At 45.2% G+C, this 18134-nt stretch overlaps 1 protein-coding gene across 3 annotated transcripts in view; it reads right to left on the bottom strand.

The window, feature by feature from the left end:
* THADA (THADA armadillo repeat containing) overlaps positions 1-18134 on the bottom strand; it is a 2999906-nt gene that overhangs the window by 1791904 nt on the left and 1189868 nt on the right. For all 3 annotated transcript variants that reach the window (XM_069608464.1, XM_069608463.1, XM_069608465.1), the window contains exon 21: positions 7961-8118. In XM_069608464.1, the coding sequence (XP_069464565.1) occupies positions 7961-8118 (158 nt within the window). The remainder of the gene's footprint in view (positions 1-7960; positions 8119-18134) is intronic.

Genomic DNA, 18134 nt, shown 5'->3' with positions numbered 1-18134 from the left:
CAACCTATTTGCAGGGGTACATGAAAGGGTAGTACTGGGTCTTCGGTGGGACCATGGTCCAATATATCTGTCAAATCATCCTGGATGAATTGGGCTGATGGTCTAGCCCATCCTAAGTAATCTACTACCTTCGTCATTAACTGACGGTATGATGGACTGGCATGCTCTCCTGGTTCTGGTTTGCCAAAGTCATTTTCAGGAGATGTGTCAATGCCACTTGCATTGTGTAATGATTCCACCAAGTCCCTCATTCTGCTTTATTCTGCAATCAGGCATTCTGGGACATTTGGGGTACCATATTCTAGCACAAAGGGTACATTCTCCTCATCAGATCTTTCCTGTTCCTCAGTAATTGAGGTCAGGGACTTGAACAACTCCTTCCTAGGGAGAGGCTTGAAAACCTTCGCTGGGAGAGGAGGAGGAGGTGTATTACAGGGCTCTGAGGGTATTAGTTCTTGTAACCTTATCTTTCCCTTTTTCTGGCTGGCCTGGCTTGGCTAGAGCCTTTGGCACCTAGGGCGTTGGGGTCGACGTCGATAAGGGCGTCGATGGCGTTGACGAAATAGTGGTCGTCGACAGAGTTTGCTTCGAGGGCGTTGAGGCGCTCTTCAAAGATTTGCCCTTCTAGGTGCTTTGGGTCTCGGACGGCATCGGTGACCTCGAGCGGTCCTTTTCGCAATCTGTCCTGGAAGGTTCTCTAGCCTTCCTTTTTCGATCACCCGGGCTCGAGGGCACGCGAGTGTCGGAGCGATGACGCTCCCGGCCGGCTTCCGAAGAAGGCACGGACCGAGGCTTCGCTTTCTCAAACACGTCCATCATTTTGACCCTGAATGCTTCCCACTCTTCGGAAGACTAATGTTTCGTGGGGCATTTCATCCTTTTTGGGGACTCCTCTGAGGACGAGGTGGAGGGAGACCTGTGGCGTTGTTTCTTCGACTTTTTCGTCAAAGACGACAAGCGATGGGAAACTCTTCAGTACCTGGACCGATGCCTTTCGCGTCGGGAAGATTTCTCCTCACTGACTCCAACTCGACGCTAGAGGCTTTACGGTAGGGTTTGCGACCTACCTGTAGTTTTCCTCTCCTTTCTCGCAAGGCTTTTCCCCATCATCGCCTGACACTTCGTACAGGCCTCCATTTCGTGGCCTTCTCCGAGGCACCACAAACACTCTCGGTGCGGGTCTGTGATCGACATTTTTGAACTGCACGACTTGCACTTTTTGAAACCCGATCTCGGGGTCGTGGTCGGCGTTAATGACAAGGACATATTCGTTATTTACTATTCTTCACAGAACTCGAGGCGCGCCGAATCTCCGAAGCAACGTATACTGCGGTAAAAATGGAACTGAGGCCAACGGGTGCCATGCTTGCTACTTATACACCCGATGACGTCATCCTTGACGGAGGCTTCGAGGGACCATCGACTCGACGACATCGACGCACGGCGCCCTCTGCCGAAAAAATTTCTGAATAGCAGCAAAGCTGGATGGAATACATCTAAGATGAGGAATACGTTGGAGGACACAATCCACTCGAATTTCATTTACTGTATTTTCAACATTATGATTTGAGTGGAGCGGCAGCACACTGAGAAGCCAGAGAAGGGATACCCAGCTCAAGCCTGATAGCACACACTGGGGTACAGTTCGGGAGTCCCAAAAATAGATCTTAAAGGATTTTGAATCGTTTCCAGGGGACCTGGGCCCTGAGTGTCCCCAAACTTCCGTTTTATACAGACCAGTCGAGGAGATTTTAACTTTGAACGTCTCAATGCATTTCATAAGAACTTGGGCATTGTGTTTATAATAAAACTGCAGCAGTCCCCCAGCCATCGGTTTAGTAGGTTCCTTATTCTCAGTTTGTGCACTATCCAGCACCCGTTATATGAAAAGATGATACCCAGATATTTGTATTGTTTTACCACGTGTATATGTTCGTTTTATCCATAAACCATTTGTTAAGCATCTTTTCCTTCCAAATGGTAATTAATTTTTTTGGGAGATTCAGTTATGATGTTATGTTACATACACTTCTAAAGCGGAACCTTCACCAGCTAGGGCATCATGGCACAATGGGGGTAAGGCTGTATAAGGGTAGAAGAAAAATAGGAAGGAAAGAGCATCAAGACCAGCTGAAGCTGAAAAAAGGAAAGTCTTCAGAGTGTGCCAAAAAGAAAGATGGTCCAAAATCTCACAGAGGGGCAAAGGGGTGGAGCTCCACAATAGGGGAGCGGCCACAGTAAAAGAGTGCCCACCCACCCAAGAGTACTTGAAGCGTGGAACAAGAATGCGCAGGGCAGTGGAGAAACGGAGGGGATGGGGGATTGGAGGGGAATACTGGCAGAATTTTTGTTGGAGATACTCAGGCCCAGTTTTATAGAAGGCGAGATGAACAATGCAGATCGCCTTAAACTTGATGCATTTGGACACAGGCAGCCAATGCAGGGCTTTCAGAATAGGAGATTCAGATTATCAAGTTCTAGCTTTAGAGATTTACAGTAGCCTAACGCTGCCTGAAGACTTCTTTGCAGGCCTATCGGAGTTAGATCCAGCAAGATTGGATCATCAGCATACAATAAAGAGCAATACTTCTTGCTGTTAAGCAAAGAAGCTACATGTCTATGATTGTAAAAGAAGGACTCAAGGTCTGCCAGCATTAATACAAATAGTAGACGAACTAGTAGGCAACCCTGTCTCACTCCTCTATTTGAGTCAAGGGGGTCAAAAGAGCTTGATTGCCACCTTACCTCCCAAGACGTGTTTTGTTTATCAGTTGGATTAATTTAAGGCAGCCATCTGGGAACCGGAGCGTGTTCAGTTTGAACCAGAGTGTTCCTGTCCACCATGTCAAATGCCAGTTTTAAATCAAGGAGGGCTACATATAACTTCACACCTTGAGTTCAAGTGTATTTGTCAACAAAGTGGCCAATAGCCTACAATGATCAACAGATAGGTGAGCATACTGAATGAAAACCAGCTTGATTGCTTGTAATATTTGAGGTGTGTATCCATTTGTCAAGTCTACTAGCAGTCTAGCTTGAGAAAAGCTTCCCCGAGATGTCAAAAAGTGCTATAGTTGTAGCAACTCTGGTCAGCAGTGCCCCCCCCCCTTTTTAAACATCGGCACTATGATGCTATGTGATCAAGAATCAGGGAGCAGGTTCGTCTATAGAATTGTACTAAAAACCTGAATTTTGGACCACTAGTCCTGATGCGAAAGGAACATTCCTGGTTTAATTGTATCGTTGACTGGGGTCTTTCCTCTCCTCAACAGTTCAAATCTTGTTTGAATTTCTGCAAGTGTAGGTGGTGTAACCTGGATCAGATCATTTGTACTAAATATTTGTTTGTGCCAGGGACAAAGCACAATCTGGAAATGTGAAACCCAATTATGCATTGAGATGTAGTTATCCTGCATGCTTTTTTTCCAGTTTTCTTCCTTTGGCTACTAATTGGCAAAATATACGGGCGTCCTTGTCCCTCAACGCGTGCTAAACTATATCCCAATATTTTAGTTTATACTCCTTTTTTGATTTCTTAATTAGCCTTTCGCAATCCTTTTTTAGTTCTGCTTTCCTAGTATTACTAATATTGTTGGAATTCAGATTGTTGTATAGGAAATATTTTTCCTGTCGATGGCTACGATCAAGCCAGGTATCATGTTTTCACCCTTTCTTTTACATTTTTGAGAGTTTCGACTGGTTGTTAGCAAGAGCAAAATCACTGCGTAAGGTGAGAAATGTATTCAGGAGTTCAAGCCCCTTCTTATTTACATCTGCGACTAAAATTTCATGTTGCAAAATTTCACATTTACAGAAAAGATCACTAGCATCAACCACCTTCCCAGATACATTCTCTGCGGCATCTATGTTAGCGTGATAAGAGCAGAATTTCCTTTGCAGTGCTTTAATCATGTCATGTGTAGCTGGACATTCCACAGAGCAAACAAGAGGGTTATGATCACTTTCAAGTCTTTCAATAACCTGAAAAACAATAAAATAATGTATATAAAAAATATCAGTTAAAATGTAATCAATTATTGAAAAACATTTGCCACTAAAAGTTCAGGTTTGGCAGAGTAGCCGCTGGAAAGGAGTCGTTCCGTTTCGAAAGACAGCATCTGTGCATACACTTCTCCAGCAGACGACCTCTATCATCCCTTTTGACATTTAAGTGGGAACAGGCTTAAGGTTTTCATACATTTCTAGGCACTCAGATCTGGACCGAGATTTTTGCGTTAAAGTCTCCCATAAAAAGATGAATTTAGTCCCTTTCTGTTTCATATAGATTTTGAAGAAAGTCACCCTCCGATAGTATTTTCTCAGCCTCCATAGAGGGTGATAAGTATACATTGACTAAAATCCAATGTTCCCCAGCCTTATTAAAAGGGAACAGTTCTAGAGCGAGGCATCCATATTCTAAATCATCCAAAAGCTTTACCATTCTAAATAAGTTGCTTCGGGATTCAAGTCAGCAGGCCTCCTCTTTTCCTGTTCCTTTTGCTGGGTGTAGCCTTTTGTGCAACTGAGGAGAAACCAAGCAGAGACCAAGTAAAATCAACCCAGGTCACTTGCAGAAATATGTCAAAACCTCTGATGAAGGCTACCCAGTTGTTTTCGCTGCATTTGTCAGCTAAGCCTGCTATATCCCAAGAAGCTATTTCCAGACACTTTGGGTCTGGGGTAATTCAACTTGCGAATAACTTAGTCGTCTTAGTGAAATGGATGTGCTTGCAGACTTTCTCCTTAGCAGAGTCAGACATCATTTGTATTACTTTTGGCCGAAGCATTTGTTCAAGATCTCTTTGATTCAGATATAGTAGTGAATCAGTAGTCCGACAACGAAGATTCAGAATCATCAGGGGGCAGGAGCCTTTCCCAGTTAGCGAAGTTTCACAAGCATCCGGGGTGTACCGTGTATCATGCAAATGGCAGTGTATCATGGAGTGGTTTAGATGTACTTCTACCCCAGCTTCTGCCATCACATGCTTTCTACCCGAGATGCATGCTCTAATGTTTGGGTCTGTAAATGATACCTGGACGCCACATTCCCCACAGTGAATGCAATCCGAGAGGATTCTCACTGGGCCAAATATTCCAAATTATACATCTTTGAAGTCCATATTGTCTGTAAGAATCCAGACTAAAGCTCGTTTATAGCCTTTTTTATTTCCATCAAACACCCATTTGACAGTGCACATTAAATGTGTGTTTTACTCCAACCAGCCATCAGGTTTAATTTCCAAGAAGACAACAATTCTCGTCTTGTCTCTGAGACCTGGCACTGTTTCTGTTCGAGATAATTAGTCGCAATTGGAAGGGGATGGAGTGTGACAGTGTCCAATGGCTTTTCCTTAATGTCATTGATAGTGGATCTTTAAGTGTCCTGTGAGGGCACCGTTCATTCTTGTGGTTCCATGGGGTCCCTTTGTAGTTTTGGCAAGGACCACCCAAATCGGTTATTGTCCTTTCCATAGATGTTGCGGCCATAGGCCGAGTGTTGTCTGTACTAGCCATTTGAATGGTTTGAGGTCTCAATATAAGGCAGAGAATGGAGAGAAGGGAAAATATGCTGACACAGTTGTTCAAAGGCTTTCCTCAATGTTGCAGGATGGGGAGTGTGTGCAACCCGATATATCTTGCATTGGGCATTTGCTATAGGGCTTCAAGAAGCAGAGGATTACTTTAAAGATAACACACATCGTAGGATGAGCATCTAGAATGGTATTCCAGCTTTACAGTACACATATTTTACATATTTACAAGCTGCGGCACGTATTTGTTTCAAGTCCTCACGATGATGGTCTCGTAAGTAGTAAGAGATAATAAAGTACTGACCAGGTTTCCCAACAATGAAAGGCAGTTGCATCATGCCGACAGAAGCACATTATTTATCAGGCACCCCCAGATTCATTACTCACCAGAAGAACAAAACATCATCAAATGCATTAATGGAATTGGAAAGTGCCCACTGGTACCCTGAACCTTCAAGGCATGCTCCCATGTACCTTAAAATATAATGCACACAAGGACAAGAGAATTAACAATTGCAGGTGTTATTTTAAAAGCCACTACACTGCCTGACAATAGGTGCCTTTGTTTGTTTTGCTTCTATAGCGCTTTACAAAAATTAATGAGACAACAAATAAAAGGATATGACAAAAACATTACAGGAAGAAGCAGAAAAAACTGAAGCAAAGAACAAAAAGGAAAATATGCAGCAAAGTGCATGAGGACTTGGAAGACAAAATCCAGGTGAAGGTCCAGCAATAAAATGAGCAAGCAAGACAGAATCAAGGCTACTGGCCACAAACTTAGATGGCAACTAGGGAGGGAGGACAAATCTAAAAGTTTTTAGACATCAAAAACTCTCAATAAGCAATCTGTGATGTTACCATTGTGGAAAAGAGTAAGACATTCCAACTGTCCAAGCACTGGTAGTATAGCTCAGTGGCAACGTGCTCATCTTGGAAACAACGCTGATCAATAAGGTTCGAATCCCAGGGTCCGCACTTAGAAACCTCTTTGGTATTAATCGTAATAAAAAAGTAATTATTGTAATTTTTAATTATAATTGAATAAAGAACCATAAAAACAGGGGATCACATTTCTTTTACTTTAATTCAGGGTTCAAAAAGTATATCAATTTTAGCTGACACAGTGCCGTCTGGTCATAGGATTGCCTAAAAGCCAGGCCGTGGGAGAAAAACCAGTAAGCATAAACCCCTATTCGGATGGAACGCACATTTTTCTAATTAATAGTTTCAATCACACCATAAAAAAACCATGATTGCAATGTTTTGTTTTTGGCTCGTCCGAGAGGATTTGCCGAAAGCCACTTCACAGAGAGAATAATAACGCCAGACGACCTTCATAGTCTCCCAACCAGGGCTGACAAGTGACGAGGCGATGCCAAGACTTGTGCCACTTAACATGGATGGCGTCTAAACGGCGAGCCCAGAGTTGTATGCGGAGATGGTGACCTCCAAACGGAAAGTTTGCTTGCACCAGAAAGCCCGTACGCAACAAACTGGAGCTGCGCAACTACGACTGACTGATGAGTCTGCATAGCAAAGGTGCTAGGATCCACTTCACAGCCAATCAACAGAGCAGACAGTTCCTGCAAACAGTGCTGCATGAATGGTCTGGAAGATATGAAGGGATGAAATGGCGAGACCTGCCGCCATGTTTCCTCCGCCACCTCGGTGATGCCCCTGAGAACGCTCAGCGGCGAAGCACAGCTGCTTGCCAGATGAAAAACCATGAAATTGAGACAATGTGCTGCTAGCCAGATGAAAAACCATGAAATTGAGACAATGTGTGAATACAAATATTAGCATTATTTCAACGGGCGGTGGGATATTGAAACAACATATCAGATCAGCGGTGTGTTGCAATGTCGAACACCTTGAAAAAAGCAAACATTTATTCAGAACTCTGGGGGGACAAGTTTAAACAAAAAGTACATGACTGTTTCTCCCCCTCCCCAAACTATGCTGGAAACTGGCTTTGCGGAAACCATATGGAAAGGAACGGTCATCAATTGAAAACAGAACCCTAATAAATCCAAGATATTTCAAAATGAAATGCTTGTGGTAAGCTAATTTCTTGTAAACACTGCACTCAACTCTCTTGAACACTCCCAGATGGTGCTTTAACTTGCATGGTTTCTTATTAAAAAAAAAGAGAGAACTGAAATAAAACGTTAAAAAGGCCAACTTTTAAATAATTCAGAGCATGATCTCTTCAATCAAAGTATATATATATGGGTTCCTATATGTATGATAATGAAAGGCCTTTGTTTCCCGCCAAAGTGACCATTTCCGCCGAGATTCAGACCGCCACGCATGTGAAAGCTGTTTTGGCACACACATAATCCTCTGTAGCATACATTGTCAAAGGCAACACACTTTAAAGCCCTTTTGGACGAAGCAATATTTTTTAGAAAAACGACTTCCCATACCTGTTCCACGGTCACCAAACCACCTTGAAGTAGCAGCCCAGTTTGCAGGGGCAAACGCTGACACAGCATTCCCAGGAGCAGAGAGATCTCCTTCATACTTCTCCAACAACAGACCAAAACCATCTGTGCGGTCACGCAACACGCCTGGCCGTCTCTACCTGTGAAACGAATGGAGCACTATAAGAATATTCATTGCATTAGCCTGTCCTGTGGCAAGGTCTGATCTGCTCTATACATTAACCAATTGAGGGGTTGGATGAAATAAAAGAAAATGGTGCCATGACACGGAAACATTCAGACGCAAAATGCATAGGTGTCTATGTAAACACTCCCATTTTAACATGTTTGCTCATACTTTAGTGTTTGCAGAAACGCTAGCATTTTTACCAGGCTCGGGACAATAGCTCAGGGGCAACACGCTCATCTTGGAAGCAAAACAACACCCAGTGGCATAGGTTCAATATCCGGTCCCGTGCTTAGGGACTGGACTTTAAGCACGTTATAAAAACACAATTTCATTTTTTTTACCAGGTACCAGATTTTTTTTTTTAAACAAACTGTTTGAATTCGCCACAACCTGAAGTGTTGCAGTACATATTAGAACAATAGCAATTGGCGAGGAATCTTTGGGAGAATTTTTGAGGAGCAACATGAGAAGTAATTTGCAGATAAATTATTATTCGCAAATATTACATTTTCAAAATGTGCATCAGAACTAAATTATTGAACATGTGGGCCCACATGCGCTCCTTCCCAAGTTACCTATCCTCAGCAGAGATCAGTCAACTTCTTCCCACTAATGACTAATTTCCTGGAACTCAAACTCCAAACCTCTGAACAATTTCTTACACCCAGGACGAGTCCCAGTCTTGCCAAACAAGGACTTCTCCTAGGCCCCCTGTTCTGCAATCTTTCAAATTGTTATGGGCCCACTCTACTACTGAATTGTTCCGTCGCCCTGATAGTTGGCAAAATCACAGCACCTTTGGCATCTGGACACTCCACTCACAATGCAGGGTCCAGAGTGTATCTCCAAGCAGTGCAAGGTGCCACACCGCCTTCCTCCAATTAGAGAAAGAACAAGCGCACAGCACTGGCTGCACAGCTGCGAAGGACCTTTCACTGTTTGCAGCTGCCAAACTCACCGATCTCAGAATTCGTTGTTTCGGCTAACAAGGCTCTCCACCAAGCCCAGGCAAGATCTCCCTGTGACCTCTATGGACAATTTTCCTACTACCCAGACAACCCAAGACATCCCAGGAAAAACTTCCCCATCTTGGCCTTCTTCACCATTAACCAGATAGGCATTTATTGCGTACACAACACAAGGCCTCACAGCACACCATGGGCACGTCTTTAAAACATAAGAACACCCCCTGCTCGCCTATATATCCATGCCAATAAGTAAACTTCTTACAACACAACAGATTTACAGAAATGCCTGCTTGCATTGTGGATTCCAGAAGTGTATGGGGCATGCACATGGTCTGCTTTTCCCCCTATCCTTGAACCAATGGCTCAATTCCACTGCTTCAAACTGGGTCCCTCTGCTGCTTTCTAAGAGCGTGCATGGAAAATCCAGCTTGTGGAGTAAGAAGTAGCTCCTTTGTAGCATGGAATTTGCAAGTTTGTAACCCCCGTAACATTAACCGGAGTGGGGGCAGTACTGTTCCCTTGTTTTCTCACACGTACAGTGGCAGTCAGCTCAGAACCTTTGCATGAAACCTTGTATCCGCAGGATTTCCAAAGTATGAGCAAGTGCGATTCATGTTCAGAAATGTTTCCTTCAGCACTGAAGGCGAGGGTAGAAAAATGTCTCCCAGCTTGTCAAAGGCTTCAGAAAGTGGGAACTTGGTTTCTCTAAAGGGTACTGCTCGATGTCCTATGCTGGGTGCTTGGATTGAGCTAAAGAGCAGAAATGTCTCTCTAAGAGTGTTAACCTTGTGATAGATGAATTTTTAAGTGGTTTTCACTTCCCCCTTTCCCTTCTCCCTTTCCCTGGTGGTTGGGTTGAAAGTGCTCCTGTGACATCCACATGCCTTAGTATGGGGTCCCAGCTGGTGTGGTCTGGGTATCCCCCCTCATACCATCCCTGGATTCAGCTCCACTAGGTCAGGGTGGTGCCCGGTCGACCTCCCTCTTGCTGGTTCCCAACCTCACTTGGCACTTTTTCAGCCTACATTAAAGAGAACAAACATTGGCAAAGCCAATACATCTGACTTTGTAATTGTATATGGTAGGAGTTTTCTGTATTGCCCACAGCACAAAAAAGGCTTACCTTGCAGAATTATCTTTGAAGTGAATGCCTAATGTTTTCACTTCATAATACCTGCCATACTGCAGAGCACGCTGTCTACATATTAATCCATGTTCTAAGACACAACATGTCCAGTGGATACAGATGTGTGGATGGGAAGTAATGTGAGCGTAAACATTATCACCCAAACATTGAATATTTTCAGAATTAGTGCTCCCTATCCTATACACACGTTTCTTCTACACCATGCTGAGTACAATACACAAACGAGAAATATTACAACAGTGGTAAATTAACTTCACCCCCTCCTTAAACCCAAAGGCCCATCTGTCCCCAAAGTAGCTTAAAATATTAGGATGGACCTGAAAAAAAGAGAACAAAATTAAATTTAGGTGAGGAAGGCTTCCAACAACAGACAGGAGGACAGAACTGCAGGACGCCGGCAAGCCAAGCAAAAAAGGTAGACTTGGAAAAACCAAGCTGGCCATCTCACATTTTGTACCTTCTGTCTCATTAAGCCCATTGCAGGAAGGAGGCTGCAGCAGCCAATCACGCGGAAGCCATATCCGACAGGCCAGTCAGAGCTGCAACCCACAGCCTTAGAGACTAGGCTTGGGGAGGGCCAATACACGATTAAAAGCTGTTCCAAACTAAGCCTGTGTGTGGGTTGTTGGCGAGGAGTGCAGATGCTGTTTGTAAAGTGTTGGAGATGGAGCAATGGGGAGCTGCGAGAAGGCTTGTGAAGCCAAACAAGAGTGTGGTGGATAACTGGTCAAATCTAAGAGGGGGAAGGAGGAGGAGGGAGAGGGAGCTGGTGTGGAGTAGAAGGGAAGTGATGGGGTGGGGGCGTATTAGAGGTGGAGGATTAACATCAAGATTGGAAGTGGTTAAGGAAAGAAAAGGAGTGGAGGGCTTAACATCAAGAGTGTTGTTGGTTGAGGGAATGTCATCTGGAGAAGAGGATGCTCGAGGAGAATTGACATAAGATGTGGCTGTGGAATTTAAGTAAGTGGTGGGAGAGCTGTTGGAAGAGGTTAGAACATGTAGGGAGGAGGTTCGATAATTTATTTGAGGAGGTGGCAGTAATGTCTGAGGGGCTTACAAGATTAGGGAAGATTTACAAGGGTTTAATAAGGGAGGGAGACTGACAGAGGAGGTGGGAGAACAGCAGAAAGGAGGTGTGTGCTATCTGGGAAGTAGAACGAATTGTAGGAAAGGGGATTTGTTGGAGGAGGGAGAGGTTTTGGGAAAGAGCCACATTTTGGGGGAGGAAAAGTACTTTAGGAAGGGGCAGAAAGTATCAAGGGTAGTCAACCCAGAAGGAGAACTGGGCTAGGGGAGAGTCCCTGATCTGAAGGAGGAGCACAGGCGGAAAGAGGTACTACTTGAAGGACTGGCGATGAGTAGTGGAGGACCACCTGAGACTCTAGGGCACTTGTTAGATAGAGGGGACTCTAGGGGTGTGCCTATCAGCCAACCTCTCACACTGCCCTACTGGGGACCTTGTGCCATCCAGATCTGCATTCCTGAGAACGCGCCTACCCTGACGCACGGACTCAGACAGCCTGCACTGATGCCCACGGACTACCCCAGAACCGGGTAGATTTCTTCTTTGCCAGATGATGAACAGCAGCACTCCACGAAGTGGGTGTGGCAGTGCAGTTCCCCTCACTGCCTTTCCAGCAGAGCAGGAGGCCCTCTGATCCTGTGGGGACTGCATGAAAGTAATTGCATGAAAGTAATATTCATGCAACCTGTGTCCCTCAGTGTCTCGGGAGCAGGACAGCATTTCACCTGTGTGCAAAGGAGGGCAGGAATGGTACAAGAAAGTGACGGTGAGTGGCCTGTTCTCTCACAACAATTAGACCCCACTGTGGGGGTCTGGGACTAAATCAAGACAATGGTGGATGTTTTTTCCAAGACACTCTTGCTGGAGTATCTGAACACACGTGTGATGATTTCTCACCATTTTTCGTCACGATAAATCGCAAGAAACACATCTATGAATTCCAAAGTTAATTTACAAGGATTACTTTTCAGCTGAAAGTCGAAGCAGTACTTGGACCTTAAAGGGCTCGTGTTGGTTAAAGAGGCCCAAAAAATTCTAAGCAGGCAGGCAAGTCCATGTCTTAATAAGGCCACACGCACATCCTCAAACTTAGCTTTCACTATCCAAAAAGCACTGAACACATGCATCTACCCTTGTGACTCGGCTGTTTTGAGTCCACATCTGCTTCTCTGTATTGGGATGAGTCACATTCATCTGAATTATATGTCTTTTATGGAGATCTTAGTGTGTTGTAAAACTGTGTGGGTTGGTAACGACTGACAACTAAGAACCTTGAAGAGTGCATGGAATTATTTTTGGGGGCATTGTGCGTGCTGTAAGCGAGGCATGGTATCACAAGTATGACACTGATACAAGAGATGCAATTGCAAAACTTGTATTCAACTTTTGGGGTTTGGACAAACTCTTGCTTTGTCCTATAGCTAGGATGGGAGTAGTTTCTACCACCAAATAATAAAGAAACACAGTCCTAGTCAGTCTCTGTCAAATCAAAGATGGCCTATAAAAAAAAAAAAACTAATGCCTGCCCTATCTCTTATACAAAACAGTGTGTAAAGGGGGGAGGGAACATGTATGCAAAGGAAAATCTGTGTCATAACAAAAAATCAATGTGGCCAAGTCAGCTCTCCTTCCCACGTTGGACAGCACAGAGTAAGGCGCTCCCCGTAAACAGAATGACATACTCTGACTCAGGTTCTCAAAACAAAGGCAGTTTAAAAAACGTGGATTGAGACCCGCTTGGCCTTCCACCTATGCCAGCTTTCAAAAGTTCTTTCACAGTTCAACAAAAGTTCAACAAAAGCTCACGCAGGTCTCCCTCTGTCGGGCTCGGACCTTTCAAAGCAAAAGTTCACGTAGGTCTCCCTCAGTCAGACCTTTCAATCACAGCACTTGCAGAGGTTTGCTTCCCAAGCTTAATTCACATTCTCTAAGGGGTTCCTTCCCCTAATTTATAACACTTTTGGTCTCACTCAGTTGGTCGCATACCTTTTACTGATGTCTAAGACTTTCGAATGTGAGTTTTTTTTTCTATAGTCCGCCGCAGGACCACTTCGACCTTCCCTTCAGCTCAGATTCTTATGTTGTTTGCCACAGTGTCACTTGGTCTGGGTAGTTCAGTATCACAAGCTCAAAAGTTCAACATTCACCTTTTCACTGCCCCTTTTCTCAGGGTTGATCTTGATCATTATGTATTTTAGAGTTAATTCACTTTGTCGCTTATTAACAAAACATTTCACCATTCACAGAGACTTTTGCCAGACCACTCCGCTGCTCTGTATCACTGGCTTCACAATTATCAGTAATTTAAAGTTTCTCACAGGTCAGCCTTCCATCGCGCCTCATCGACACACATGCAGCCTTCAATTGTGAGATATACTGTTGAAACTTCAATCTTTCCTTAACACACACCAGCCTGTCATGTTGCTTGCCAACTAACCGGCTGTGTGCATTCTTTTCTTATCTTTGTGGTTTTAAGTGTGAAGGTTAATACCACAGGCTTGGCCATGCCCCCCCAACTCTGTCGTTCACCCGGGAGGGTCGCTGGTGCCCTTGAAACACAATGCAGTCTTCTTGTCTGGGATTTGGCCGTCTCTGCGTATCTTTCACGGCTCTTCGGAGGCAACATCCTCCTGCAGGGATCTCCTGGGGTTCTCTACCCTTTTGCTCTCGTCCCTCCCTTGCTCGCTCTGCTCCAGTAGGTCCGCCTTCACCCCGTATGTTCTGCTCCTTCTCGTGTTTCACCTTGCTGAGAGTGTGTCTCTATGTTCTGCCTTTTATCCGTGTGGGGAGAGTTAATGGGCATCAGAAGTATGTAATTAAAGTCAAGTGCCTGACATTGCCTGACCCGATTAGCAGTCTTCCCCACTTTCTCGCTCAGCCTCGCCACTACCTACAGACCCCCTTTCCCCATCTCCCTCGTCCTCTTTGAATGGGCTTACCTTACGTCACCCCTTTCAACCTCTTCTTCCAAATTCCTCCTCCTTGGTGACATCAACATCCACCTCGACTCTCCTGAACCATCCAACCTCTCGGTTCCGGGGCGTCTGTAACTCCCTTTCTCTCACTATTCTTCCTTTCAGCCTGACTCACTCTGCAGGCCACAATCTTGATGTTCTCATCTCTGGTGACATCCATATCTCTAATCCTGTCAGCACTCCCCTTTCCTGGTCTGACCACTCTCTCCTTTCCCCCTATCTTGGGTCCCTTGGTCCTCTATCTGAGCCACCCCACTGCACTGCCAGCTTCCTTCACCATCATTCGACCTATGAAGCGATTGTCAGTTGCTGCTTTTGCCTCCACCTTCATCCCCCCTCCAACCCCAGCCCATGACTATCCTTCTGACTCTGTCTTTGCTAATCTGCATCTTGCCATCTCCAACACTCTGGACATCCATGCCCCTGCCATGAGGATCCTTCTAAAACCTGCCACCAAAAACAACAACTACTATGACTCCAATTTAGCATCTCTGAAACGCAAGTGCAGAGTTGCTGAACTGCAGTTTCAGACCTTAGGCTCATCCTTTTTTTCAGAGGGTCTGCCGCCCACTCCAAAGGCAATATCGCTTCCCTAATCGCTCCAAAAAACGGACTCACATCCAAGACCGCATCACTGTAGCCTCTAACAACACTGCCAAACATTTCAAAATCTGCAAGGAACTTGCCAATCCACTTGCAGTCTCTGCCCTCTGCACTGCCTTGGCCTCTCACTTCACATCCAAAACTCAGGACATCCTGTCCTCGCTCTCCCCTGCCCCATCTCCTCTTCCACTCCTACTCCCCTGCCACCCTTGGCCCCTCTTTCCCCCACCCCCTCACTCTCCACCCTCCTTCCCATAACACTGCACAAGGTCTCTAAAGTGGTCCGCTCTATGATGGCCTCCTCCAAACAGGTGCTCCCCTGCTCCTCCAGAACCATTAAGGACAACCTCTCCTCACTTGCCCGGGCCCTTGCAGACTTCTGTAACCCCTTTATCACCTCTGGATTTTTCCGTCTTTCCCTCAAGCACTCCCTTGTGCACTCTCGCTTAAAAAAGCCACCTGCCGACCCCTCCTGCCCGGCTAACTATAGCCCCATCTCTGTTACCGTCTTCCTGGGTAAACTCTTGAAAAAGTTGGTCCTGCCCCAACGGACCCTCCACACTGATCTTGTTGGCTGCCTTCATAACCACCAATCTGGATTCCAGGTATTGAAAGGCACGGGAACTGCTCTCCTGTACACCCGTGAAACCATGCTCTCAAATCTCGACTCCAACTCTCCTGCTCTTCTCATTCTCCTCAATCTCTCCTGTGCCTTTGACACAGTCAACCATTCAATCCTCATAAAGCAACTCTGTGACACCCTAGTCATCACGGGCCGGGCACTGCACTGGGATGACCTCTTTCCGCACTAACCGCCCTTCCCAGCTGCAATTAGGCCCTTTCTCCTCCTCCACACTGTTCTCTACCTGTGGTGTCCCCCAGTGCACTAGCCTATCGCCCTGCCTCTTCAATATATATCTGCTTATCTGAACGCCACCTTCTCTCCGGATTCCCAGTGTTATGCCGATGACACAGCTTTCCTTCAAACTTCCCTCTACTTCCCTCTCTCTCATCCCGACTGTCCACCATTCAGGCATGGTGTTCAGCAAACGATCTCTGTCTCAATGCCAGTAAGACAGAGATCCTCCTCATCGGTACACCTGTAACATCTTTTCCTACTACCCTTTGGCCACCCTCTTTGGGCCCTCTACCCCCACCATCCTGGGAGTCCAAAAACCAATGGGTCATCTTCGACTCTGCTCTCTGCTTCACCCCTCACATCATGGACTTTACCAAAAAGTCCCACTTCCAGCTCGGGCCTCCTCAGAGGCATTCTTTCTTTTCTCCCCTTCCCCCAGAAGCTCAATGTATGCACAGATCTGGTCCTTTCCAGGCTGGACTACAGTCTCTTTCTCTATCTCCCTTTTTCTTCTCTTTGCCCCCTCCAGCTAATCCAGATTAAGGCTGCAAAACTTATCCTTGGCCTCAAGCCCAGGGACCGTATCTCTCCAGCCCTAAAATCTCTCCACTGGCTCCCAGTGGCTGCAAGGATCAAATTCAAGACCCTCTGCATCGTCCACAAGGCCTTCTGGAGCCGCGCTATGTTCACCTTTCCCTCCCTAAATACTCCCCTCCTAGAACCCTACACTCCTCTAATTCCAATTTTCTGACTGTCAAATGTTTCTCAAAGCAGACAGTGGGGGGCAGCTCTCTTTCTGCAGCTTGTGCCTCCCTTTGGAACAGCCTCCCTGCCCGTCTCGGATTTGAGCCAAACCTCTTTAAGTTCCGGAAATTGCTCAAAACTCTGCTCTTCTCTACCTCTTTCCAACTACCCCTTCCTTGCTCACAGGCTCTCAGGCCCTTCCTCCCAGTCATTACCAGCACCCCCCCACTGCCTTTCCCCGCGGGCCCCTGCCTGGTGTCTCCACATACCACCCTTGAGAGCTGCCTGTACTAGCACTTACCCTCAGGTGCTTCTCCTGGTTGCCCCCCAGAACTTCCCTCATGGGCCCTCTGCCAGCACTTGTCTACTCCTCTTTTCCCCCTTTCCATCCCCACACCCCCTGCCCTTCTCATCAATGCACTTGCAATGCCACAAGGCCAAGTAGGATCACTACTGTATATACATTATTGTTTCTTTTTTGTCATTGTTATTATTTCCTCTGTTCCCTTCCCATTTACTCTTGTGGTGCTTTGAAACACAACCTGTTGTATAAAGCACCTTACAAATGACACATAAAATAAAATTAAAAAATATAGCAGTAGCGCAATACTATTTGCAGGGCCATTTTACACACTTTTGGGGCCTGGGCACCTGTGCCCCCCCCCCACCTCCACCACACAAAACAAATGAAGGGGTCTGAATATCTGGTGACGCCCCCGCATCGCGATCACCACTCATAGCTTGATATGCTGCCTCGCAAAATAATCATAGGTACTCCCTTTCAGTCCCATTACCCTCTTTATTCTTGCTGTAATCAGAATGATAAAGAAGTAGCATTTCAAGGACAATGTTAGCGTGAGTGCAGGATACAGATCATATGAAAAAGGTGTACATAATAGAGAATAGACAACTCATATTAGCCACCTCACATAATGCAAAGTGCTTAAGCATGGATACGGGAGACCAATTGGAAGCAAAAAGAAAGCTACACATACCATAGCATAGATAGTGAATGAAGATTAGAAGCTTCTAGGAAGGGGTCTGAGACTGAGATTAAAAGGGCATATGTTTAAAGTAGTGTTACCATTGGAGAGCAAAGAAACAAGTGGTCGTGGTGTGCAATATATAAATGCTCATTATTATTATAGGGGAAGTAACACTATAGCCTTTGAAAACAAGTAAGAGGCTTTTTGAAGACCATACCCTGAGAATGAAATCACTCTGAAGGGTGACATGTTTAAAAGGTTATGGAAGTGGTAATTTTTTACAGATTAGGCAATGTGAGATTAAATGAGATGAGAATCACACATTGATAAGGCGGTGATGCTGAGATTCGTGCCCATTCTGCAATTTTATTTCCAGTTCTTAGCATGAACTAAAACAATCAAATTTTATAGAATTGACAAGTAAAAACAACAAACCACTCCCCGTTTATACAGTATACAGTGGTTCCTGCCAAAAATGAGAGACAAAACAGTATCAATGAAATCCACATCTTAAATCTTTACTGGCATCATAAAAATGCTGGAAGATATAAATTTATAAAAATGGTGTGTAACTTGCTTGATGAAATAAACCGCATCCATCAAAAGCTGAATATCATTTGCTGTGGAGATTTAAATCTTGATTGCTTGAAAGCGAACAAAAATGGCTGTGGTCCCCAAAAT

The sequence above is a fragment of the Ambystoma mexicanum genome, chromosome 4q (assembly GCF_040938575.1).
Source record: "Ambystoma mexicanum isolate Mex_15411 chromosome 4q, UKY_AmexF1_1, whole genome shotgun sequence".
Lineage (NCBI taxonomy): Eukaryota > Metazoa > Chordata > Amphibia > Caudata > Ambystomatidae > Ambystoma > Ambystoma mexicanum.
Note: the sequence above shows the minus strand (reverse complement) of the source record. Positions and strands in the feature narration are given on the sequence as shown.